Source organism: Salarias fasciatus, chromosome 7 (assembly GCF_902148845.1).
Source record: "Salarias fasciatus chromosome 7, fSalaFa1.1, whole genome shotgun sequence".
Taxonomy (NCBI): Eukaryota; Metazoa; Chordata; class Actinopteri; order Blenniiformes; family Blenniidae; genus Salarias; species Salarias fasciatus.
Genome location: NC_043751.1, coordinates 13,362,594 through 13,386,746, shown reverse-complemented (window position 1 = coordinate 13,386,746; position 24,153 = coordinate 13,362,594). Strand labels below are relative to the sequence as shown.

Here is a 24,153-nt window from a genome sequence, read left to right as displayed (position 1 = left end):
GTCATCAGCGTGCATGCGCACTGAGAAGTCAAGGTGGGGCAAAAAAGTTGAATGTTTGAGAGAAGGGGAAAGTGCAGAAGTGCGCTCAGATCAGACGCTTTGGAGGAGCAGCTCGGAGTTCATTATTTTGACTGGTTAAACTCCGTGAAAGGGAAAGCTGCAACTTTTCTGCAGAATTTAATTTATTCTCTTTTTCTTTAGGTATTTGTGAGTTTAATGTGTGTGATGTTTACAAAAGACGCATCAGGAACTCACGGCTGGTTTATCTGAGTTCTGATCTCTTGACTTGAGGAAAAATCTTTTTTTCTTTTTCTTCCACTTCAACACAGATTGTTAAATACTTTCTTTCGTGAATGGGAATTTGTTTTCCATCGCTCGGATGAAAAGGCACGTGTGAAGTTGATTGACAAGAAAACAGTCCCTCCAACCTGCAGACAGGTAAGATCCTCAATCCAAGAGGCGAGGCAAATCCATCTGGGGTAAATAACCACAATTAATAACACGAAGGTGAGGGGGTTTTGCCGATTGCACAAATGCAGAGTTGTTCGGGTCGAGAGGTGTCCTCAATGCGCGCTACTTCCTGGGGTGAAGCGGCTGCAGCGCGCAGCTTCAGACACGACTCTGTTGCGACATGTCAGATAATGACACGAGAGATGACGACCGTCTGCCTTCACAACATCTGGGAACAGCTGTTCCCCAGTTTGCAGCGCTGGCCGCGCTCAGAGAAACGTGCAGATTCATGTCTTTAAATAGGCAGCTCTTCTCTTTTTAGCCCTTCATTCTTATTATTTTATCTGGTTGCACAAACAGCCATTCAGTTAAAGTCGTTTGCCACAGTAAAAATCCCATTGAAGCTGCTGATCTGTTCAGGATCGGATCTAAATAACACCCGAGAGGGGTTACAGGGGGGTACCAAGTAGCATATCATAAACAATAAGTAAGACTACCCTTCTGTCTTTAATATTTAGACTGCTGAGTGTATTTATTTCTTCATGGCGCTTTGTCTGACAATCAGACGGGAAGAAGCCAGTGCACTCTCTTTACAACATTATTAGGGTTGTTTGCTTTACTAATTTATGGCTAATTTTTATGGCAATATGCATTCATGATCTGTCTGTCACAGCATTCATCTGAAACTGCAATCCCCCTGATTGTATTTAAATTAGATCAGAATTCACTTAATTATTTCAATCTGGCAACAAACCAAAATCCAACAGCACAGCCTTCAAGGAAAAAAATGCTAAAGATAAAAGGTCAAAAACCTGGTTTGCTTCTGAAACGCTGCAACTGGGAAGTGCAGATGTGCGTTTGATCAAGAAGAAACCAAAAGCAGCCCACCAGCATCCGGTTGAGTCTGGATCCACTGTTCTGAACATCAGTGCTGCTGTGAAGTATGAATTAAAAAAGCATGTCAACGTCATGTATTGCAATACTCAAAACTATTGTCAAATATCATATGTTAAAATATTGTTATGCGGTCCTAAGTAATGCTCGGTTTAACATTATTCTCTCCAACCTGTATTTAGTAAACTAGGAGTATCTTCAGTGGTGCAATAGAAGAGCTGCTCTATTTCACATACTGCCACATTCACTTCAGTCTTTCACAATGAACAGTAAGGACATAAGTCTTGCACTACTTTTTCTATTCAAATAACTTTCACACTCATGTTTCAATTGCTTTTCACCTTTTAAAGTTATAAACATCATTTAGAACCAATGAAAATTAGGAGGTGAGACACATTTGGTGTCCAGTGGTGCCACCATGAAGACTTTGGGGACATTTCCATCAGCCTCAAAATAGCTTCAAGGTCAGTGATTTTTATTCTGTTGTGACAAAATGGAAGAAACGTTCAACCGGTGATGAAGGGAGCTCCTGAAACCACAGCAGAGCAGAGCAGAGCTGCTGCCCTGTAATGTGTTTTGCATGGCTGCACCAGCGGAGCAGCTTTGCACTGCACCGCAGCCAGGAAGTGTCCGTCCGCTGCAGATGCAGCAGCAGCTTCCACTTATATGGTGTTGTCTGTTTATTCAGTGAAATCAGCTCTGCCTATAGTGTAGCTAAAGTCTGATAAGTGTGAAAAAGCTCGGTGTGTGTCGTCTGAACTTTGGATGGTAGTAAAATGAAAAAGTTGGGCGGAAGCCAGAATGCAGGAGGTTGCCCCAGACTTACAGTCATTGATTTTTCACTTCCTGCTTCTCTGAACACAACTTTGCCTTACTGTTAAGTTTTTCAGTTTTTCTAAAACAAATATCACTATTTCAAACATGAAATCAGTCATTTGTTTTCATGCCTGCGTTACAGACACAGGAATGAGCACCAAGCATTCGAGAGGTGCAGTGATGACTTGTTTTTCGAGACCGACCACTGGATTCCTACTTTTAGACAGTTGTTTCGCTGAAACATGCCACTGCACCAGAGTCCAGCTGTTGCAGCAGAGCTGGTTTCTTTCTCCCGAGAAGCCATCTGCAGGCAACTGGGCGAATTGTTGGCTTGTACTCCCTTTTCTTTCTCTACATTTCTCACCGGTCATTGATTCTGTTTGTGTACCTGCCAGACAGAAGTTTCCTCCTCTCCTCACTTGTCCTGCCCGCCGCCCTGCTGAGGTGGTAGTGATGATAATAACAGCGCAGCAGCATCGGAGCAGCAGGGCGTCCCCAGGCTGGACATTCAGGACGAGAGCAGGCTCACAATCCTGTACACCAACCAGGGACAGGAGCCCTACAGACACCTGGGGCTAGAACACTGATGTAAAAAAAAAACAGTTCTGTAAAACCTCCTAACGTGATCAACTTTAAACTTCAAATCAGTTTCGTTTTGAAGGTTGTTTTTTTTCCCATCAGAGTTGCAGAACCGTGCACCTGACAGCCTCTTTCAAACTAGTATGTTCAACATTTTTTTACCTCACGATTTGTCTGAAGCTGGATGAGGGAGTGGCACATTCAAACAAGGTCAAGGAAGATATTTCTACATTCCTGTCCTGTCTTGCTTTGTGCAGTCAGGCTGCTGCTGACTTCTGCCACTCAGACCTTGACTGGCTCACACCAGACAGGAGTCAGCGCTGATCAACAGGTTTGATCATTTGAACAATGAAAAGGCTACCTTAGACGTAGTTATTAGCTCATTGTTACATTTATAATGTGATCTTTCACAGCCCTCATTCATAACGAGCGAGTATGAATGAGTCAGTGAGTTTTTTGATTCACAGTTGCTTTCAGAAGCTTAAGGAATTCTCTCATCTCTCAGTCAATACACTCAGTCTGGGATAGAGTGAAGCTGATCATAGGTATCTCAGTAGAAATAACTGAAATGATCACAGTAGGTTGTAACACAGTGGTAAATGAAAGTGGCCTGTGGAGCAAGTCGCACTCTGACGTGGTGAAATAAACTGCTGTCAGTGAAGCCGCTCGGAGGACAGCTTGATGATGAAGATGGATTTCTCAATGGCTGTAGGGGTCAAAAGAGACCCGACCGTCTCACAATGACGGCCTTGTGCACTTCCTGAAGAGCTCAGGCCTTGGTTCCATGTGGAGCTCTCTGAAAATGGCAGCGCGGCTCTTCGACAGACTGAGATCTGTTACAGTCGCTCAGCTGCCGCTCTCTCCCGCTGCTGCAGTGCATTCAGTGGCTCAGAGGAAATGAACTCAAAACTGCTGTTGTGTGGCAGCCACTGCCGATCTCTCGCTTTCACTTGGTGAGATTCTTCATCAAAGACTTGGTGCAGATCAGTGAGAACATGACACACACAGAGAAATTCCCCAAAAGGCAAAAGCACTTACCACTACACCTGCACCTGAACTGAGAGCCAACCGGGAAATTTATCTGATGCTGAAGAAGTGAACACAGTAAAATCCTTTTTGATATTTTGTGAAGAAAAAAAACCCTCTATGAAATGAAGAAATGAAGCCTTCGTCCAGTATCAGTATGTTTTTGATGCTTGTTGTTGTGGTTAGCGTTCGCCCCGCTTCGAGAGCATGGCTTGGTGTGACTACAGGCCCGAGGTCCTCTCTGTGTGTGCATGCATTTCTTTTCTACTTCGATTTCCCTCCACCGTGCAAAAACATGCGTGGGAAACTAAATATCTGATAGTTCTGAAAGTGAGTGTGTGGTTGACTGTCTCTCTGTGCTCACCCTGTGCTGGACCTGCGACCAGCTCGACAAAACGGGTTTAAACGTCATGGCCTTTGTAAGCTGTAGTGATTCCTACACTTTTTCTCTCACCCACTCCGCACCTATCTTCTCTTCTTTATTGCTTTATCCAGCTTGCTGTCGCAGGTAGCACAGTGGTTTAATGCATCTATTAATACAGCATCAGACAAAGTAGCCCGGAGAAACATTCCTGATGTTAAGCGACCATATTAGCACGGCGCTTAAAGATTTCTATAATGGAGCAGAGTTTGTCCTCAGGGAGCTGCAGAAACATGAACAAAGAGTTGATTTTTTTTTTTTTTTTGGGTGTTACTGGATGGAACTATATTTGAACCACTCACAATTAAAAGTATTTAAATCTAATTTTTAACACTGTTTGTGGCTAACATGAGTGTAACACTGTGAAATGCCACAGTACAACAGAGATGGGCAGTGTGGGGGTGTTCCTGCGGGGTTGAAGGGTGTGGGAAATGTGTCCAGATAGTTTTGTCCCTCGACACAGGAGACAGCTGCAGAGCTCCATAGGGGACCACATCTGTCATATCCCCTTCACTGGGAGTGAGGACAGTTCTGTCTGGGACACATGCGACTTTTTAGTCTCACATTTGATGTCCGAGGATTGGCTGGTTATTTATTTATAGTGTGACATCTTAAAAAAAAAAAGTCCCACGTTATGTTTTTGGTAGAAGAGAAGAGCTCGTGAGTTTTTATCTTTCATGTTCTTCTACCCAAAGCTGTCGCACAGGAAGACGAACGCTCTGTAATGAACATGTCGAAGGATGTGACCTCATGTGAAGTGACGGGTTAACAGAGCCAGGATTCTCCCTGAGCTCCGGCCGCCTCTGCCTGGGAAAGGATGGAGGAAGTCAGGCTTCTTGGGAGAAGTGTGGGGGGATTGTGGAGCATGACTTCATCGTTTCGCTGTGACGTCTGCGCTCTGATTTGTTGTGATCGTGTCGTGGAAACACAAATCCCCGAGTGGCTCAGGACTGGGGTTACTGCTGCAGCGGCTGCTTTATTGACATGAAGAAAAACGGCGGGCTGCACCAGTCCCTCGGGTCTGGTCGGATCTCACCACAAGTTTGCATTCCCGAAACTGAAGAGAGACTTTGATTCCTACAGGGCTCATTCTCTGGGCCACAGATGCAGAACCAGATCTTATTTTAGGTGAAAATGTCCTGTATGTTCATGATAATATCTCAAAATCTTTGTTAAAGCCAGAATTGAACAAATTGAACTTCCTCAGCAGCCTGAAAGCTGCTCTTTACTGTTGTCTTACGTCATGGAAACATTCGGTACTAGTTGTGAAAGTGTGTTTAAAAAAAGAAGAGTTGTTATTTCTGCTTTCTGTATGACTGGGTTATTTTTAAAGGGACAGTGTGAGTGGTTATTGATAGTGACGGACACGCTTGCTGAGAATTGCTCTGCACTATCGAAAAGAAGAACCGGCAACTCATCAATTTTTGACCACTTCTGTCAGGGTCATCTTTTTTAGTAATATAAGTGACAAAAGTCCACAACGTGCTTCACTTTAAGTGCATAAACTTAAACTTTCAAACAAAAACTTGAGCTAAAGTTTTCATTGATCAAATTTCCAGGCTTTGCTATGATGTCCAGAGACATCCTCACATCCACAGTGCCTCACATTAATGGTTCCCAACTTTTACCTTGAAGAACCCAAATTTTTACCATTGTAAACTTTTGCGTGTGAACATAAAGGAAGTGAAGAAACGATAGATGCCTAAAGACGTCTCTCGGCTGTCTATTCGGTGGTGAAATCTGTTATGATGTTGCAAAGGCACCATCTAATGAAGAAAATTCAAAACACGGGGAGTATTTCTGAATGAAAGGTAAAACTTCTTTTAAACAATTTCTCAAAGTGTCTCAAAAATCTGATCTCCGTCCTGTTTCCCTTTATAGGTACTGTGTGTGTGTGTGTGTGTGTGTGTGTGTGTGTGTGTGTGTGTGTGTGTGTGTGTGTGTGTGTGTGTGTGTGTGTGTGTGTGGTGTGTGTGTGTGTGTGTGTGCGTGTGCATGCGTGCGTGTGTGTGCGCATGTGTGTGTTGGCCAGCTCTCATGGTCGCAGCTAGAGGCCCTCACCTGTGAGAGGATCGAAGCGCCTCACCATGACAGAGGTCCAGGTACGAGTAGAGAATACTCTCCAAACTCAAACATACAGGCGTTTTTTTTCCTTCCCCTCCTTCACTATAACGCCGTCTGTCTGCGACGCTGCAGGTTCCATGGCCGCAGGGCACCGAGTGCATAGCCAGGTACACCTTTAAAGGCACGTCTGAGCAGGACCTGCCCTTCAACAAAGGAGATGTGTTGACTATCATTGTTGTCACAAAGGTAACATTTGTTTATTGTTTGGTTGTTCATGTCGGCTGTCAGTTCCGTCACACTGTAAAAATACTTGTGTCATGTAATATTTGTAATAATATTTTTTTTTTCGTCATTCGTCTTAACTGTTGCTCATTTTGTGTCCCAGGATCCAAATTGGTACAAAGCTAAAAACACTGCAGGCCGTGAGGGAACTATTCCAGCAAACTACGTCCAGAAAAGGGAAGGTGTGAAATCTGGAGGCAAGCTGAGTTTAATGCCGTGAGTATACCTATTATTATGGTGCACTGAGTTATGATACCGTGAGCAAACAGTCCCGTGGAAATATATCTGCAGTGTTGTGCCAGCGTTGTGTCTCGTATGCCCAGCGGTGGCTAAAATAGCTCGACTTCGCCCTCTTCTTATGGCCGTGTGGTTGCAGAAGGCCGATGGCCTATTTGTCGAGGCACTGCCGCTGTAGTTGTGCGAATGCAGACCACAGTTTGGTCGGGCCGTGTTGTAATTGCAGTGCACTTGTGTCTGCTTCCACCTGAGGTTTGCATGATCTCAGTACGATTTCCTGTTGTTTCTTTTCTATTTCAGACTGAAGTCACTTCAAAAAAAAAAATCTCCGTTTCTCCTCATGATGGGTTTCTGTTGTTTCTTCCTGTGAATGTCAGGTTTATTCATAGACACCTCCTACTGGCCCGTCAGCTTGATGGGAAAACGGCCTTTCCATTTCTTGAGGGTTATTTGAATTTCAGTGCGCAGACATGGACATTTACGTTATAAATTAAATTGAGGGAGTATTTTTTTTTATTTGCACCGAAGTTCTTTTTGCTGTTCTACTGACATTATGAAGCTAAAACAGTAATTTAAAAACACAGATATGTTTTTAATGCACACTGTGACTTTAAATGAGATCTACACATGCTGCCATGTTGGGGAATTAATGTTGCAGTGACACTAAACTAAGCGATTGCACAGCGGGACATTTTTTTTCCCCCCCAGCATTCCTTGTCTATTTTAGCTGCTGCAGCAGTGGCGTTTCTTGACTGCATAATTTTCTGGTAATCCTCACAATTTTTAACACAGTTGTCTCTTCGCCTCTGAAAAAGAATTGTTCTCCTTATAATTTCTCTGTCATTGGCGGCATGCAGCACACACCACCGCCTTTTATGTGAACACACACACGTAGTTTGGTTTGCTTGGTCCAGCTTTTCTGGATTCTTCATGTCTGGATATAAAAAAAAGATGTTTTGCATAAGATTTTTTAACAACAAAGAAATAATCTACCAAGCACTAATATGTACTGCTATTGAATTTAACACCATGATGCTCATGGGCACGCAGGAATGTCAGATAAGAGGCAGCATGATTCAAGGACTCTTCGTTGTCATTCCAGTACTCGTTAAATGACATGCTATGAAATTTCAGGCCTTTAAAACTCTTATCTCCCAGCCTCATTGCCAGCTTTCCAACAAGCTTCTCTGTAAAATATTGAAATGCAACATTCTCATGGAATCAGATTCAAATTTCTTTTAGTCTGTTTCCTTAAAGTCACCTATAAATATGGGACATCCTCAGTAATAAAACCGGTTGTACGCATTTCATGATAATCTGCTGTATATCCCGGTGCTTGAAACAATTGCATTTGCATCACATCCCTATTTTAAGACTCATGATAAATTCATGAGGTCAAGTAAAGAAAGAAAGATGGAACTTTACTCATAGCAGCTGAAACAAAACAGCTACACGGGCAGGAAAACAGCAAAATCACCCAAAGAGTGAAATGAATGTGAAATAAAACCCAAACAGGCTGAGTGTGCAGAGTCTGACTCTGGGAATAAGAAGTAATGTTTCATATTTTTTGTATGTTTCATATTCAAAAAGCTGACAAAAGGTTCAGTGTGGAGGATAACGTGAAGCTTTACAGCAGTGCTTAGCATGTCTCGGGGTAGTTTTCTGACTCCTGACCTCCTGCCGGCTCGTCTCTTTCCAGATGGTTTCATGGGAAGATCACCCGGGATCAAGCCGAGCGTTTGCTCAACCCTCCTGAGACGGGCCTGTTCTTGGTTCGAGAGAGCACCAACTTCCCGGGTGACTACACTCTGTGTGTGAGCTGCGAGGGAAAGGTGGAGCACTACCGCATCATCTACGCCAAGGGCAAGCTCACCATCGACGAGGAGGGCTATTTTGAGAACCTCATGCAGCTCGTGGAGGTAGAAGATAAAAAAAATCATTGTTCAGTTGTGAAATCTATAAAAAAGGAGTGTGTTGCCTGTGTTGTGCTCTGTAGCCTCACTTAGAATCTACTGTCACCGTGTGTGGGAGGCCCCGTGTTCACTTCAGAGACATGCATTTCCTGGAACATGTAATGAACAGGAAGTGTCAAAGAGGAAGCGAACAGTATGCCGAGAGTTACAGCTCTAACCTCAGAGGCACAGAGCTGGTTCACTCTCAGATTGACTCCATTTCACGTGTCAGAAGCTAATTTTGAGCCGGAAAGGACCGAAAATCTTTAAGACTGAAGTGGAAGAGTGATTAAACAGAGTCATTAACAAAATGTGTTCACAGCCACTGGGTCTTGAAGTGATTTGAGCAGACGGCCCTCTGGTGGGCATTTCGTTACACTGCTCGCTGAGTTTTGCTGCTTCTGAACTGTGATGCTGACACAGTTTTAACACTGTTTACTCCTTCTGTCATAAACCACAGGTGAATTGTGGACGTGACTCAAAAAAGCACCAAACCGTCAGCTGTAAAATGTTTCTAGTTCAGACTGTTTCTCTCATAGATTACCGAAAAGAAGTGAAGGTTATATAGATAGTTTGACACTCAGTATTAGCAGCATAAAAAGATAGATTGTTTACAAATAGATACAAAACAGCAGATAGATTTCAGTTTTATATATTTTTTGGGGTTATGCATACAACTGATAATTATTGCTCCTTGTGTCTAGCACTACAGCAAAGATGCAGACGGCCTGTGCACCAGACTAATCAAGCCTAAGGTGGAGGAAGGAACGGTGGCCGCTCAGGATGAGTTTTCCAGGAGTGAGTTTTTATAGTTTGTGTAACTACACTGATTTTCAAGCTTTTTGTGTCAATCACATGTGCAGATCACGTCTGAACTGAAATGATTTCCTGATTAAACGACCAACAGGTGGCTGGTCGCTCAACAGGAAAGACCTCAAGCTGGACCAAGTTATTGGAAAAGGAGAGTTTGGAGGCAAGTGGTCTCAGGTTTATTGTAAATGTAACCACGGCGTCTTTCCATATTTGTTTAGGAACGAATTAAATGCTTTAAGTTGTGAATGATTTAAGTTGTTAATCACAGTTTTCTTTCATGGTTGAAATTCTGTCATTTTGATGTTGATATTTGCTTTTTAAGTGTGTTTATGGCATCAGTCTCACTGTGTGTTTTAGTGGAGTCCAGAGAAAACTGGACATTTATATTTTATACCATTTTCACAATGAAACTGAGCCACGAGGCTGATTGTTAAAAAGTTGGAGTCTGTTACACATTGTCATGTAACAAATATGACTTGATCCAGGCTCAAATCTCAAAAGGCTCAATGAAGAAACAATGTCTTCAGTGGCATTTTGGCATATTGGCATTAGGTATTTAACACTAACAGCCCCAGATGAAACATCAAACAGGCAACTGGCAGGAATTAATTTGCATCTGCTTGTGTGCGCTTCATGTTTCCTTTTCCCCTTTCAATGTTGGTTTGCTGAAAATACGCCCTGACTGATATTTCATCACTCGTGATTGTTGCAGATGTCATGGTGGGAGACTACAGAGGGACTAAAGTGGCTGTGAAATGCATAAAGAACGATGCTACAGCGCAGGCTTTTATTGCAGAGGCTTCCGTCATGACGTAAGACAATTAGCTACATTGCTCATGTTTCTTTATTAGGAAAAGGACACACCGTGTCTCATGCTTCTGTGTTTCTCCCACTTAACAGGCAACTACGGCACGATAACCTGGTCCAGCTGCTCGGAGTGATCGTCGAGGAGAACGGCAGTCTGTATATAGTTACTGAGTTTATGGCCAAGGTAGAGGTGGAACAATCTGACCATCTGTCCATGTGCAAGATAAAGATGAGAACAACATTGAACATGTTTGTTTGTTTGTTTGTTTGTTTGTTTGTTTGCAGGGCTGTTTGGTTGACTACTTACGTTCCAGAGGGCGGACGGTGATCGATGGAGACGCTCTCCTGCATTTTGCGTTGTACGTACTTCTTAGCGGTCAGAGATGAGAACCTGCTGAGTTTTTAGTGATGGTGCTGTGGAGCAGCGTGTTTGTGAACAGATTTTATATCTTGATTTTGCATGTCTGTCACAGAAATGTCTGTGAAGCGATGGCCTATCTGGAGGCCAATAACTTTGTGCACCGAGACTTGGCAGCGCGAAACGTTCTGGTGTCAGACGACAGCATCGCCAAAGTCAGTGACTTCGGTTTGACCAAGGAGGCGTCGTCCACTCAAGACGCCGCTAAGCTGCCCGTGAAGTGGACCTCACCAGAGGCCCTCAGAGAAAAGGTCCGTGGCGAGACTCGTCTGAGAAATCTGGTTAACCAACTGAACCCATCACACAGTGAAACGAAGCTCTGACTTTTGTGTTTTTCTTTTGCTAATCAACAGAGGTTTTCCACCAAATCAGACGTTTGGAGCTACGGTATTTTGCTGTGGGAGCTTTACTCTTTTGGCCGAGTTCCTTACCCAAAAATTGTAAGCATTATTTCAGTACCTTTTTGGACGTAAACATCTAGAGGGAAGTGGTGATCTTGTGTCTTGAGATTGGAGTTTGTAATGTTTTTCTGGGGACTGTATCAGAAAGGGTATCTCTCTCTGCCAAGTTTAACATGCTGATCTCGCAGAGGATCAGACGACTGGTTTAAAAAAAGAGACTCATTTAACTGGGAGAGAACATGCAAACTCCACACAGATCAATCACTATGTCAAAATGTTTTAACTATTAAAACTATTTTAATCTCATCTGAGGTTCCGAATTGCAGGACACACAGTTTAAATGTCAGTTTTCTGTCATCTCTCAGTGAAACATGTTCAAAAGTTTTTTCTTTTCTTTTCTTTTTCTGTGTAGCCATTAAAAGAAGTGGTGCCTCGGGTGGAGAACGGGTACAAGATGGGCTGTCCAGACGGCTGTCCTGACGTCGTTTATAACCTGATGACCGAGTGCTGGAACCTCGATCCTGGCGTTCGACCGAGCTTTCACAAGCTGAAGGAGCGGCTACAGGATATCAGCCAAGGGATTGGAAAAAGACATTGAGAAACCTGACACAGCATTTTACTCCCCACTCATTTTGACCACTTGAACAGTAATCTCAGACTGCATAATCCAGCATATTTTAGTAACAGTGTCAAAAATGCACCTGTCTTAATAACAAGCTTCACATCAGGTTGTTCAAACTGCAGAAATAATCTCAGTTGAGTCAGAACATCACGGTTCATTGTGTCTTCCTAATTGTCACATGGTTAAAACACAGCGCTGCCTCAGAGCCACAGTGCCTTGCCTCTTTGTGTCCTTTACATTCATATAGATCGTCACGTTGGTGTGGTTCTCATCCAGAATTTCCAGAGCAGCAACATCATTAAACTCACTCGACTGAATCTGTTCAAGGAAAAAATATGCTTTGAAAATTAAAGTACAATTTTGATACAGGAGTACAAGCTGTAAATATTTTTAGAGTTCCAGGTACAAAGTCTTGCACGAATGTTGGATTATTTTGTTCGATTAAATTTAGAAAAAAAAGAAAAGGAAAAAAAAAACTTTTAATAATGCAGCTTTTTATTTTTACTGTGTTGAAGAAAATATGTCATGCCTAATGTTTGGTCTCTCTGTAAAATGTGAGGCCAAGTCGATAACGGATTTATTATGCAAATCTTTGGATTGTATGAAAAAGTCTAACTTTTCTATGCAAGGGAACAACAGAATGTTAATAAATGTCCTGTGCTGCCTTTTTCAAGAATAAAACAATTTTGTTGAAAGTGATTTGTTTAAGGAGTATTTTTTTAAGTCACAATTGAATTTTAATTTGACACAATCAAAGTTAATCTGCTGGATATTCCAATGGTGAAAATGGGTTAAAGCTATCAGTATTCACTGGAATCATCATATCTCAATCCTACCTTGAAATTATTTGAGTTTTTCTACTTTTATAAAATAGCAAGTGGGGCAGTGGTGGTAAGGGGTGTCAAACACAGCCTCTGTGCCATAATCGGTTTTTCAGAGAATCATTTCTGCCCATGAAAGGACTTTGCAAAGTATAATAAAATAAGACAGTGGGGCAAGTTTAATTATCTAGCAAATAAAAGTATTTTAAGGCCTGATTTATAATAAGTTAGTGTGTCGGCAGTTGTTTCTTCAGATCTGAGTCCATAATTACTCTGAGATGCTTTGCTTGATTTGTTGTCTAAGTAACATGGGGTAAAGAAAAGCACCTCAGTCTAAGCTGTAAAATGTTCTGACACATCTCAAAGAAGCCAAATATAAAGAGGCCCAAGGATGAAACCTTGAGGAACTCCACATGTGAGTTTCATACGCTCATATTCAGAGTTACAAACTAACAGTCCCTGTCTTACAAGTAAGATTTAAAATGATTTAAGACAGTACCAGGAATTTCTATACATTTCTCAGCTCTGTCAAGTAGTATGTTGTGATCAACTGTGTTGAATTTGGCAGTAAAGTCTAACACAAAAAGCACAAAAAGTGATCTAAAATTCAGACATTAAAGTAAAAGATTTGTATCATATGATTTCTACAGAAAAATTTGTAGAAAAGCAGTCCTTCATAACAAGAAAGTCGTTAGTTCTAATTCTGCCTGGTTCTGTCTGTGTAGTGTTAGTATGATCTCCATGTTGAGTAATGTAATAACAGCGCTGGTAACTTCCTATATGTAATCTGTGAGCCACCATTGTTTCCTCCATACTCTGGTTTCCCATGGACCAAAACCATGCATGTGAGGTTAATCGATGACCCTGAATTGTCCCTCAGTGTGAGGGTGTGTGTGGTGGTCTGTCTCTCTGTTTGCCATGTGATGGTATATCCTGCCCACAGACAAATCAATATAGAAGATGAACGAATAGAAAATAAGTGCAATTTTCAGATAAATGCAACTGCTATTTGTACACTCGGGAAAAATGCACCTTTTTTGTAGACAATACTCGTAACTACATTACTGGTTAAGAAGTAAACAGCTCATTAAAAGTCAAAAACTTTTTTTTTTCTATTTCTTTAGTATTTTTTGGGAAAGGCACACACTTTTTTGTACATTTTTCTTTTCTATTGTCACCCAAAAGCTGCTTTCTTTCGCACGACATCAAAAGCGGAACCTTAAGTGAGGGGTCTAGGTCTTGTGCGGTAGAGGGACTGATATTCTTGTTGCACCCGGTGGTGCTACAAGGAAACACATCCTGAAAACAAAAGCAGGAGGAAGGCAGATTACAGTTCCTCTGTCTAGGGATCACTGTCGCTTTTAGATGGACAACGACGTCGCCTTTTATCGCGAGCTGCCGAAAGTGGTGAGTCCAAACTAAACCTCCAACTATATGCTCACCGGAAAAGTTGATTTTTAAAAGAGTTTGTTACGGAACAGTTTCTGTTTTGTGCTGGCTGAATGCTAACGTCAGCATTTCGCTTGTCGCAGGAGCTTCACGCTCACCTGAACGGCTCGGTCAGCTTTCAAACCATCGAGAAACTCATCAGCAGAAAACCGCATCTCAACATCGAGCACAGCATGACCGCGATCGGAAAAGGCCAGCTGAGGACTCTGGATGAGTGTGTTTTTTATAACTGTCATTCAAAATGTCATAAAAATCAAATAAAACTGATATCTATCGTTACATTTGTTGATAAGATTTCTTAATGAAGGATGAGTAGATATTGTGACTACGCCACATTATTGACTGGATCAACATTATCAGAGCATGTTCACAGGTGCTTTGAGGTCTTCAAGGTCATTCACAAGCTGGTGGACACGGAGGAAGATATCCTGATGGTGAGAGCGAGCGATGCTCTCTTTAATCCCGCTCTCTCCTCTGAATACCAGCGACAGCTGTCAGCTTTTCTTCTCAGGTCGCCACAGATGTAATTAGAGAGTTTGCAGCTGATGGTGTCAAGTATTTGGAGCTGAGAAGTACGCCAAGGGAAGAGAAAGAAACTCGTAAGGATATCAGTGTGGAGCATGGACACATTGTTTCACCTGGTGGTTACATTTGGTTTTTTTTTTAGGACTGACAAAGAAGAGTTATGTTGAAACTGTCATCAGTGCAATCCAACAGTGTAAAAATGAAGGAGTGGACATTGATGTCAGGTAATGATGTTTCCTGTTCCTGCAACTTTATCAAATATAGAAATGTAGCTTGATTGAAATAAAGCCCCAGTTGTACACATCTATAAAAAGTAATGTTTAGTACAGAGGATTTTATTTTTGGAGTATCTTTATGCGAAAGCAGATTGTTAGCTTTGCGTTTTAAAGGTGTTTATGTATGTGGAGATTTTAATAATTTTATCTGTCCTGAAGGTTTCTGGTGGCGATTGATCGCAGGAATGGGACTGAGGTTGCCATGGAGACTGTGAGGCTGGCCGAAGAGTTCATGCTGTCATCTGATGGTTTGGTGGTCGGACTCGACCTCAGCGGAGATCCAACGGTTTGTCGGCTTTGGGGCTGAGTTGTAAAAGCCAAATATAACACGTGGCTTGTCAGTCTGGTTTTACTTTGAATCTGAATTTTATTGTTTTTTTTATGTTATTTTACAACCTTTTCAGTAAAGCTGTGTTTACATTAGGTCCCACTCATCCAAGGATATCTTTTTGTGTTCTTTTGGCTGCTACATTTGCAACAATATGCTGTTGCTTATTGAACCCGCCTTTTAGTCATTTACGAAGGCATGAATCATGAATTTCAATTTCAAATTTCAACTACTTGATACTAGATGTAAATGTATTTGAGTCTTCCATCTTTATTTAGTTGTTGTATCTCCTCCCTTCCTTTTTAGGTGGGCCATGGGAAAGACCTACTTCCTGCCCTTCAGAGAGCCAAAAACTCTGGACTGAAGTTGTCATTGCATCTTTCAGAAGTATGAGCGTGACAACTGTATTCCTGTTGATTAGCTTCTATCATATTATGTGTGCGCTCTGTGTCATTAAAAAGAAAACTGTCGCAGGTTCCATCTCAGCTGGAGGAAACAGATCTGCTGTTAAATCTTCCACCTGACAGAATTGGACATGGGACCTTCTTACATCCTGCAGTTGGCGGATCTCAGAGTCTGGTTGACAAAGTGGTGAAGCACAACATCCCGCTGGGTAATACTCGGGCCAAACCACACATATTTTCATTGTGGTGTGAAGAATACTGAGAGATGTTTGGATCTGTGTCGTTTTGTAGAACTCTGCCTGACATCCAACGTCAAAGGGAGCACTGTGGCGCGTTACTCCGATCATCACTTCAAATACTGGTACCAGTTAGGACACCCGAGTGTCCTTTGTGTAAGTTTTCTCTCTCATAGCAAAAAAGCTTTTCAAAAAGAAAGTTGTCTGAATGTTTTTATTTTTAAATGAATAGGATGCAAAATGTATGTGTGCCAATAACTATAACCAGTTTACTGAAGGCAAAGTTACAGACCTGATTGTTTTTTTGTAAAGGATTTACAATTATTCAAACACTGAAAGAATAGATGTACTTAAAAATTGATATAATACTGTTTTAACGTGCCCTCTTCCCAGAATAATTCAAACCCAAAAATCTCCATGTAATTTACAGGACATGAACCGTTTTCATTTCACTCATCAGTACAGTATCTGTTCAGGATCGATTCCTGTGATGAAAGATTGATATTTATAGTGTCCAGTAAATTTAGGAAGAAACTTGAAAATTTAAAGAACTGTTCTCTAAAGAATTTCTGTTCTCTTAATAATACCTCTTCTTTATGATTCAAATGTAACTGTTTCCACTAATAATATCCTTTAACACAAGTGAAAACATGCGAGTTCTGTGAGTGACTGACTTGTGCTCTTTGTCTCCTTGCAGACTGACGATAAAGGCGTCTTTTGCACAGACTTGTCTCAGGAATACCAGCTGGCAGCTTCCACCTTCGGCCTGAGCCGTGCGGACGTGTGGAAGCTCTCCCAGCAGGCCATAGACTGTATCTTCGCGCCGGAGGCGGTGAAGCAGCAGCTCAAACAGAAGTGGAACGATTTACACCCTCGGCTGTTCAAGTGACCGGTTCATATATTTATCAATATGACAATCAAATACCTCAAGTTTTCAGGTTTTTATAGGAATAATTGCAGACGGGTTCTTTTATTTAGTGAACTCAGCTGATGTGTGTTATTTATACTGCTTTATCATGTTTGTGCAGTGTTTCTTACACTGGTTACAGGGAAAAAAAAACAATGGACCAGGAAATAATACCAGTGTGTTTTGAGACGAGTTAAAAAGAATATCAGTGAATAAAAAAAGGAAAAAAGGACAAACGATCTTCTGGATGATTTTCAGTGTCTGTACGTCAGTCCAAAAATATTCACATATCTCTGAGACACATGTATTCCCATCAACGTAGATGCTTTCCAAATTTGCCTTGTTTGTCCTTGTTCTTGAATTTTCCAAGCTGCTTGTCCTTCTTTTTCAGCTTCCCCTGCTGCGGCGCCCCGTTGCTTGCTACATTTCCTCCTTCCCACTTCCTCTTCTTCTCGCTGTTGGCAAAACGACGTCAGGAATAAATTTCAATGGCATTTTATTTCGTTCTGCAAAAGCTCCTGGACACTACTGGATACCTTTTGATGCTGATAATAGACGTGTTCCCGCCTTTTTTCAATGCCTGGTCCCACTCCTCGTCGTCTCCTCGAATCCTGTACCTGAATTACGAAACAAAATCCACTGATTCTACGCTGGTTCACAAAAACGGTGATCCTGAACAAGCCCCCCACTGCGGTTTACACTCACTCATCCAGGTGCATTTCTTTCACTTTCTCTACATCCTGTTTGTGCTTCTCCTCAAACTCCTTCGCCGCTTCATTCTGAAATCAGCAAACCGATGAGTAGCTTCAAGATCACAGCTGTCAAAGAAACCTTCATTCCCAAAATGCCAATAACAAGAGAAATGTTTACTCTAAAAATATAAAACTGAAAAAATATCTGGCATTAACTGTACCAGGTCTTCTTGCAGGCTGCTGATGGTCGGCTCCATGGTCACGTCTCTGGCGGTGACCATCTGCGCCTCGATGGCTTTCTCCTGGATGTTTGTGTAAACCTGACAGACAAGGTGAAAACACCGAGGCGTGAGCGTTGCTGGCGTTCCGCCGCATCGTGCCGCCGCGTCGTGCCGCCGCCGACTCACCTGCACAAATTTGCGGATGAGACGGTTGAAGAGGCCCATGAGCTGCGAGCTCGGGAGCTCGATCTCCTTCTCCAGCTGCTCCACCGATTTGTGCTGCAGTCCGATTCCCAGCAGCAGAGCCTGCAGTAGAACAGGGCTGGTCAGCGTCAACTGCAATGAACACACACACACACGCACACACCCAGTTTGGCGGAAACGTACACACTGCGCTGCGGAGAGGGAGACGTCCCCGAGCTGCTTGAGGAAGAACATGCGCGCCACGGCAGGGATCAGGTCCATGATGAGGTGGTAGTCCACCATGCTCCTGGAGTACAGCTCCAGACGCTTGAGGTCGTACGGGCTGAAGTGTCCTGCCAGCTCCGCGCTGCTGAGAGCTGTCCAGACGGGAGACGGGTCGTTTTGTTTTCAGCCTGGTTTTTGTGTTTTATATTAAGAAGTGAGGTTAGGTTTGGGTCTTACTGCTCGAGTCCTCCTTGGACTTCTTGTTCTGTAAAATGTTGAGCGCCAGGCTGGGATGGAAGCTGCTGAACTGGTAGGAGAGCAGAGACAGGAAGCGCCGGCGGAAATCTGAGGGGAGATAATAAAGACTATTCAGGAGGGATGTGGGAAGATTACTCGGCTGCAGGAGAGTAACGGAGCTCACCTTTCCAGAAGGCGGACAGCCACTGACCCTGCTCCGACCCTTCATCCGCATTCAGCTCCTTCAGCATCACGCAGGAGTGCTCCCCCGTCAGGTCGTTCTAGGTACAACCACACCGAGTTACAGCCAGACTGCAGCACAGGACAAAGCAGAAACACAGCATGTACTTACAGGAGTCTGTCTCAAGTAGACTGGAGTGAATCCGGCTTTCTTCCAGAACCTGTAGAGATGGAAACCATTTTTAATATTTGAGATTTGAAACCGACTTCCTCATCCTTCTTTGTGCTCATCTGACCTGAGGAGCGGTGGCGTGAGGCCGTAGGAGACTCCTAAATAGTCCAGCCTCTCTGCTCTCCGCTCGCTCAGCTTCAGCAGCAGAGGAGGAAGCTCTTTGCGAGGAGTGATCACCTCCTCCAGCAGAATGACGGCCTGCGCGGGAAATTCAGTCAGTGTCACAGTTTTTGTTCTATCTGGAGCTCAAGAGAGGAAATAATGCGTCTCAGACGTTAAACGCTGTGATGTCTCACCTCACTGCTGACAGAGGTGATCTCCTGCTGGGTTGAGCCTGTGCTCTCGTCCGTGGCGGGAAACTTGCCCTCGTAGTACATCTGCAGCAGCTGGAGAGCTCGGGAGCCGTAACCCATCTGTGGGACGCATTCAGAGTCAAGGCTCGGGAAAGAGCAGCGGAGTTCAGATGATAAATAGACATCAGATGTATTTTAAGCTGAACCACAACGTAGAGCAGGCAGTGGCTACACTGTATTTAATATGTCACGTAATTCAGAAACATGGAGGGAAAAGCCTCCTGTTCTTACCCCCTGGTAGTCCGGATTGACGGCTATTCGCACCACCCTGCCTCCAGAAAGGCCTCCGAACTCTGGGTCTTGAAACTGTGATGAAAGCAGGATTGATCATCACCCAGTAAAGCGTGAAGAGCTGCGTTTTTTTTCTGTCCCAGTGTGTGTGACAGTTCAATACCTGTTCTGACACGGTCCAGGGAATCAGATCACCTGACGCCTTCTTCCCTCTGGACAGGCTGTTCAGGATGGATTGTCTTGATATTTCACCCTCAAGACACACCTGAGGACCCGTAAAACCATAAATACAACCTAATATGGAATATAAGTTACATATAATGTCAAACTCCTCAGCGATGGAGCAAATTAGATTACCTGAATCACGGCGAGGACCTCGGGCAGCGAGTTCTGTGTGGGGGGAACGGGCGGCAGGAGGCAGAAGAGGTGATGGGCCGGAGCGTCGGACAGCATCTGAAGGTCGCTGGGCGAATTCTGGAGCCAGAAAAACAAACAAACATGGAGTCAGTAAAGAAAGCAGACCGACGGGAAGACGAAGCAGAAGCAGATGGAGTGAATCTCACCTTGTAGTGCGACGCCACATAGAGAGCCATGAGGCGCTGCAGGAACGCCTCTGAAGCTTTGTGGTAGCAGAACAGCGTGTCTCTGTTCACGTAATATCTGAAGGGCGCCAGTTAAAGACGACATATCCATATTCACAACCAAGAAGTCACACTGAACACAGCAGATGCCACGATAACAAGCTGATCTTAATGTGTTGAATTAAACGAAGGATACAGGTCGCACGTCTGCGGCAGCGGGCAGCCAGAAACCAGCCTGGGAATGCTGAGACAGTCCAGACACAGCAGCTCATTCAGCCACTTCTCCACCGCGTCTCCCGGGGCGTACCGGATGGACTCGTGCAGGGAAACCTCGTGGAGGGAGCGAGCTGCGGGAGGAGGGACGGTCAGACCGCAGAGACACGCTGGACACACACAATACAAGTGAGGCAGAGGACACACACCTGCCGCCAGCCGGGCGGTGTTGGTGGTTTTGTTCTCCGCTGACAGGCTCTGCTGACTGTCGGCACTCTGCTGCCTCAGCTGCTGGATCAGTTTGAGGGACAGCGAGCGTCCGGTTCCTTCGTAGCTGCGGAGAAGAGGAAAAGCAAAGCAGGATGCAAACAGCTTTATTCTCAAACCACTGATCACACAACTAGTGCGTTAATGGAACATTTTCAGTAAGATTTTCTAGTCATCCCGCGTTTCTCGACAATCGATTCAGTATCAGATCAAACGGCCATCGTGTCTTCTTACTGACCCGTTGATGGTGGAGGCCATAAAGACCAGGTACGGCCCCAGCAGGTTCTTCACCAGAGGAAGAGGAATGGCGGCGGCCTCGTCGATCACCAGCAGCTCGGCCTGTCCCAGCTTGACGGCGTCGCCTGGGTGGATGTACTGCCGGTCGCAGTCACACAGAGGTCAGAGGTCAGACCAACACGTTCCGTCCTTCATTTATTCACTGGAAAAGATGCGGAGGAAATGGAGCACCTGGATGGTCTGCCGGTGCTCTTTGAAGATGTTCACCCGCACCACAGCTTTGTTGAACTCTGGATTCAAAGACTGGATGATCTCGTAGTCCAGGTGCTCCTAAGAACACAGACAGGAGGATGAAGTGCACGGACATGCTGCCAGCGGCGAGGGCGAGAGGCCGACATGGCCTACCTGGTAGTCCAGGGAGTCAAAGCCTTTGAAGATGAACTCGAACATGGTGTGAAGGTTGTCTGGACTCGGCGAGGTTACAAAGATGTTGGAGTAACTACAAAAAACACATCAGACTATGGTGATGACAGCAGAAAAGGCTTAAACCAGATGATTTATGGTGTATAAAACCAGCTTTTACCCAAAAGCCACAGCTCCAGCGACCGCCAGGCCAAGAGCAGCAGACTTTCCTCGACCGCGGGCGGCGGTCAGAGCGACCGTGCTCCTCAGGGTCTTCTCTGAAATCGCTTCAATAAACTTCAACACGGCCTTCGCCTGCAGGACAACAGCGCAGTTTAAAATGAGAGCTAGCAGGGGTCAGCGCAGAGTGTCTGTATGATTTGAAAGACCCGGACCTGATCCATGGTCCTGCAGCAGTCCACCAACACCCCCACAGGCTGGGTGTCCTGAAGGGACTCCTTCAAATCCTTCAGCTCCTGCTCCCGAGGAGACAAGCCGTCCTCCTGGAGGCATGGAGGGGGAGGGCGAGAGAAAAAGAGGAAACGAATGAGCCAACAGGCAAGCTGAGAATATGTACCCACCACCCATCAGACCATATCCAGAAAAAATCATTCCTCTTTAGAGATGAGAATCATGATTAAAAAAAGACCTTTGTTAAAAGAGGCCAATCATAATTTGTTTAAATATTTTAACATTTTCAGATTCTGTTTTATTTTATTTATTTATTTTTTTCAGATTTTATTTTTTCAGGTTTTTATTTTTTCTTTGGCTGTAAAATATCCGAAAAGTGGAAAAAAAAAAAAAAAAAACATTCAATTTTACTCAGAACCTAAATTGTCATCTGTACACAGTAAGGTTTGAATTTTTTTTGTTTTTAACTAAAAGCCTCTTCAAATAAATTCTCTTGACTTTGCTTGATATTTCATGCAAACTAATATTCAATCACAAAACTGAGTCAACTGATAAAAGCGCTTCCAGTGTGAGGCAGGTTACCTGAGTCTTGGGGGGCACCGGCTTGATGTTTGCCATGTTGCTGGAGAGCGGCAGGATGTTCAGCTGGTCGTCAATAACCACACAGTTTTTGCACGACGCCAGAGACAGAATGAACCTGCAAACAAATTAATTCATAAATAAGAGGAAAAAACACAATAAAATTTTCATTCCATTGGTCAAATATTGTCAGGAAGCCTCACCTCTCATTAAAGCGTCCAACCACATCCTGATGAGCCTCCGTCCTGTAGCGAGAGTGCACGTCCTGGAAGAAAACCGGTCAAAGGTCACGTCACTGACGGGCCGACCCGACGTGTGGATGAACAGTGGAAGAACAGCTCACCATGGTCATGGTGTACAGCTGCTTCAGAGAGTTCATGGTTCTCAGCAGAATGACCACGATGCCTCCTCCTTCCACCGTTTCTACGGTTCTCGCCAAAAGGTTTGGAGTGAGCGCTTCGAAGTCCTGAGTGACACATCGAGCAACAGAAAAAAGAGCTTAAAAACTACATTTACAATCCCCAGTAAGCATTAATCAGACTGAAGACTCACCTGTAAGACACACATGCCGAACGTGTTTCCCAGGATCTTGTGCGTCTCGTTGTAGTAACAGTAGCGGATGTTAGTTGCTGCCACAAAAAGTTCGAATGGGTCGTCCTGATTGAGATTTAGCGTTCCCGTCTTGATTTTCTTCTGGAGCTGCTTCATGCGCTTCTTTCGATTGCTGTTTCAAACACATTTGACAGCTTTTCCACTTTTCTTGACAAACAATTCAAAACTTTGGGGTGGTAACTCCTGTTAATTAATTAATCTCACTTCTGACACAAATATCTGGATTTTCTCCTTTTTGTATTTTGGGAATGTGATATTCACAGAGATGTGCTTCTCAAGAAACAGTTTTTTTTTTGTTTTTTTAAACTAAAACAGCTAAAACATGCAGGACAATCCGATCAGTGTAGTCCATGCCCTCTACACATCAAATAAACAATATTAGACAAAAAATTGGCAGTGAACTCACTACCACCCAACATCTGTAACCTTAATCCCTGACACTAAATCCCACCTAATTCCACTATTTTATCATGTACACTGTGTAGAGTGATCCAAGCTGTCCTGTAAGGCACTATGTATTATCATTATTATTATTAATATAACATTGATGATTGATCAGATGACCTAGGAGACATGTCTGAGGCTGTCAATTAAAAACAAACGAAATGAGAGAGGGAAGAATAGATCTACTTATACTATAAGTACATATTTTAAACCGTGCTTCGGGTCGTATGGATGTGAGATGTTTTCGGCTCACCTGCTGAATCCCAGGTCTTTCTTGTAGCACCACAGCACAGAGGGTCTCGCCTTCACGGCGGCTTTAGACAGCATGTGATGCAGGATGACCACCTTCAGCACACACAGGGCGACACGTCTGAATGCAGAGACGACCCAACACTGACCATAATGCTCTGCATCAGCACAGAGAGACAAATTACCTGGTCTCTCCCGCGATCTCCCACCACCACAAACATGGAGCGATGCTTCAGAGCGACTCCATTCTCGATCTGGACTCGGATCCGGTTGTCGACTTTCTTGCGCACGGTAGCCATCGTGTTCCGTTACTGATTCCACGACTGTCAGAGGTCTCGGTTCAAAGTTTCTGCAAAAAAATCTCACGAACTGGGCTCAGGTGAGTTTACACCGCAGCCATCACGCTGTTGATACGCTCACGTGGAGACTGCAGTTCATGGAGGACCCCTCCGTGACGTCACTACTGTGCGACGCATCTGAAAAATGACTTGAAAAATCTATTTTGTGAATTTACCAAAAGCATTATTAAGGCCAGAAAAACACTGCAGCAACAAGGTGGTCAAAAATAATGTTTAATGAAAGCGTTAACATTTAAAATAAATAAAAGTGTGACTAACTGTTTTACCGCCCAGTTCAATGTAGTTGGAATGACTGGACACGAGGTGGTGCTGTTTGACATTCGGATAGAACACGTGTTTTTCTGGCTGGTGAGACTTTGCACCTCTTCACTGAACCTTGTCAGAAAGTGACCCCTAATGGTTGGAATCATATGGAGGATGTTTCAACCATAAAGAAAAAAAAAAACCTGCCTAATTGTAATACTCTGCTCCCATCACGAGGCTCCAGGCTTTTCTGTCTGCATTTACACATACTGCAT

General features: G+C 43.7%; 3 protein-coding genes across 4 annotated transcripts; 2 read left to right on the top strand and 1 right to left on the bottom strand.

Moving 5' to 3' along the window:
* The first annotated feature begins 59 nt into the window (after window positions 1-59).
* On the top strand, window positions 60-12,477 carry LOC115391816 (tyrosine-protein kinase CSK-like). 2 transcript variants are annotated; one of them, XM_030096178.1, is made up of 14 exons: window positions 60-438; window positions 6,068-6,076; window positions 6,154-6,288; window positions 6,383-6,496; window positions 6,636-6,748; window positions 8,469-8,688; window positions 9,426-9,519; window positions 9,629-9,694; window positions 10,247-10,346; window positions 10,435-10,525; window positions 10,627-10,700; window positions 10,815-11,010; window positions 11,113-11,199; window positions 11,573-12,477. In XM_030096178.1, the coding sequence occupies exons 3-14, from the start codon at window positions 6,274-6,276 to the stop codon at window positions 11,756-11,758; spliced, it is 1,356 nt and encodes a 451-aa protein (XP_029952038.1). In that variant the 5' UTR covers window positions 60-438; window positions 6,068-6,076; window positions 6,154-6,273; the 3' UTR covers window positions 11,759-12,477. The 2 variants fall into 2 exon arrangements, with proteins under 2 accessions (XP_029952038.1, XP_029952037.1); XM_030096177.1 differs by having other exon boundaries at window positions 6,068-6,288.
* Window positions 12,478-13,901: 1,424 nt separating this feature from the next.
* LOC115391819 (adenosine deaminase-like protein) lies at window positions 13,902-16,948 on the top strand. Its single transcript, XM_030096182.1, has 10 exons — window positions 13,902-14,010; window positions 14,136-14,266; window positions 14,426-14,486; window positions 14,564-14,651; window positions 14,720-14,801; window positions 15,012-15,138; window positions 15,487-15,567; window positions 15,655-15,793; window positions 15,876-15,976; window positions 16,518-16,948. The coding sequence occupies exons 1-10, from the start codon at window positions 13,969-13,971 to the stop codon at window positions 16,707-16,709; spliced, it is 1,044 nt and encodes a 347-aa protein (XP_029952042.1). The 5' UTR covers window positions 13,902-13,968; the 3' UTR covers window positions 16,710-16,948.
* A 12-nt stretch (window positions 16,949-16,960) lies between these two features.
* LOC115391809 (RNA cytidine acetyltransferase-like) lies at window positions 16,961-23,666 on the bottom strand. The gene is made up of 28 exons (XM_030096164.1): window positions 23,462-23,666; window positions 23,281-23,372; window positions 22,524-22,695; window positions 22,315-22,437; window positions 22,175-22,236; window positions 21,975-22,089; window positions 21,377-21,484; window positions 21,163-21,296; window positions 20,985-21,078; window positions 20,811-20,909; window positions 20,581-20,717; window positions 20,285-20,409; window positions 20,059-20,209; window positions 19,845-19,941; window positions 19,639-19,755; window positions 19,445-19,546; window positions 19,282-19,356; window positions 18,994-19,110; window positions 18,762-18,895; window positions 18,638-18,686; window positions 18,470-18,566; window positions 18,286-18,393; window positions 18,028-18,200; window positions 17,827-17,946; window positions 17,641-17,739; window positions 17,433-17,506; window positions 17,264-17,344; window positions 16,961-17,182 (listed from the first exon to the last, which is right to left on the bottom strand). Exons 1-28 carry the CDS (start codon window positions 23,573-23,575, stop codon window positions 17,041-17,043), a joined length of 3,111 nt encoding a protein of 1,036 aa, XP_029952024.1. The 5' UTR covers window positions 23,576-23,666; the 3' UTR covers window positions 16,961-17,040.
* Between the last annotated feature and the right edge of the window lie 487 nt (window positions 23,667-24,153).

Excerpts from the sequence above, each read along its gene's own strand:
- LOC115391816 (XM_030096178.1), top strand. Across the intron at positions 10,701-10,814 it reads GCTCTCCTGCATTTTGCGTT|AAATGTCTGTGAAGCGATGG; the intron begins GTACGTACTTCT and ends TGTCTGTCACAG. Across the intron at positions 11,011-11,112 it reads CAGAGGCCCTCAGAGAAAAG|AGGTTTTCCACCAAATCAGA; the intron begins GTCCGTGGCGAG and ends GCTAATCAACAG.
- LOC115391819 (XM_030096182.1), top strand. The coding sequence starts at position 13,969 with ATGGACAACGACGTCGCCTTTTATCGCGAGCTGCCGAAAGTG. Across the intron at positions 14,011-14,135 it reads ATCGCGAGCTGCCGAAAGTG|GAGCTTCACGCTCACCTGAA; the intron begins GTGAGTCCAAAC and ends CGCTTGTCGCAG. Across the intron at positions 15,794-15,875 it reads GAAGCACAACATCCCGCTGG|AACTCTGCCTGACATCCAAC; the intron begins GTAATACTCGGG and ends GTCGTTTTGTAG.
- LOC115391809 (XM_030096164.1), bottom strand. The coding sequence starts at position 23,575 with ATGGCTACCGTGCGCAAGAAAGTCGACAACCGGATCCGAGTCCAGATC. Across the intron at positions 22,438-22,523 it reads TCGGCATGTGTGTCTTACAG|GACTTCGAAGCGCTCACTCC; the intron begins GTGAGTCTTCAG and ends TGTGTCACTCAG. Across the intron at positions 18,687-18,761 it reads CTCACGCCACCGCTCCTCAG|GTTCTGGAAGAAAGCCGGAT; the intron begins GTCAGATGAGCA and ends CCATCTCTACAG.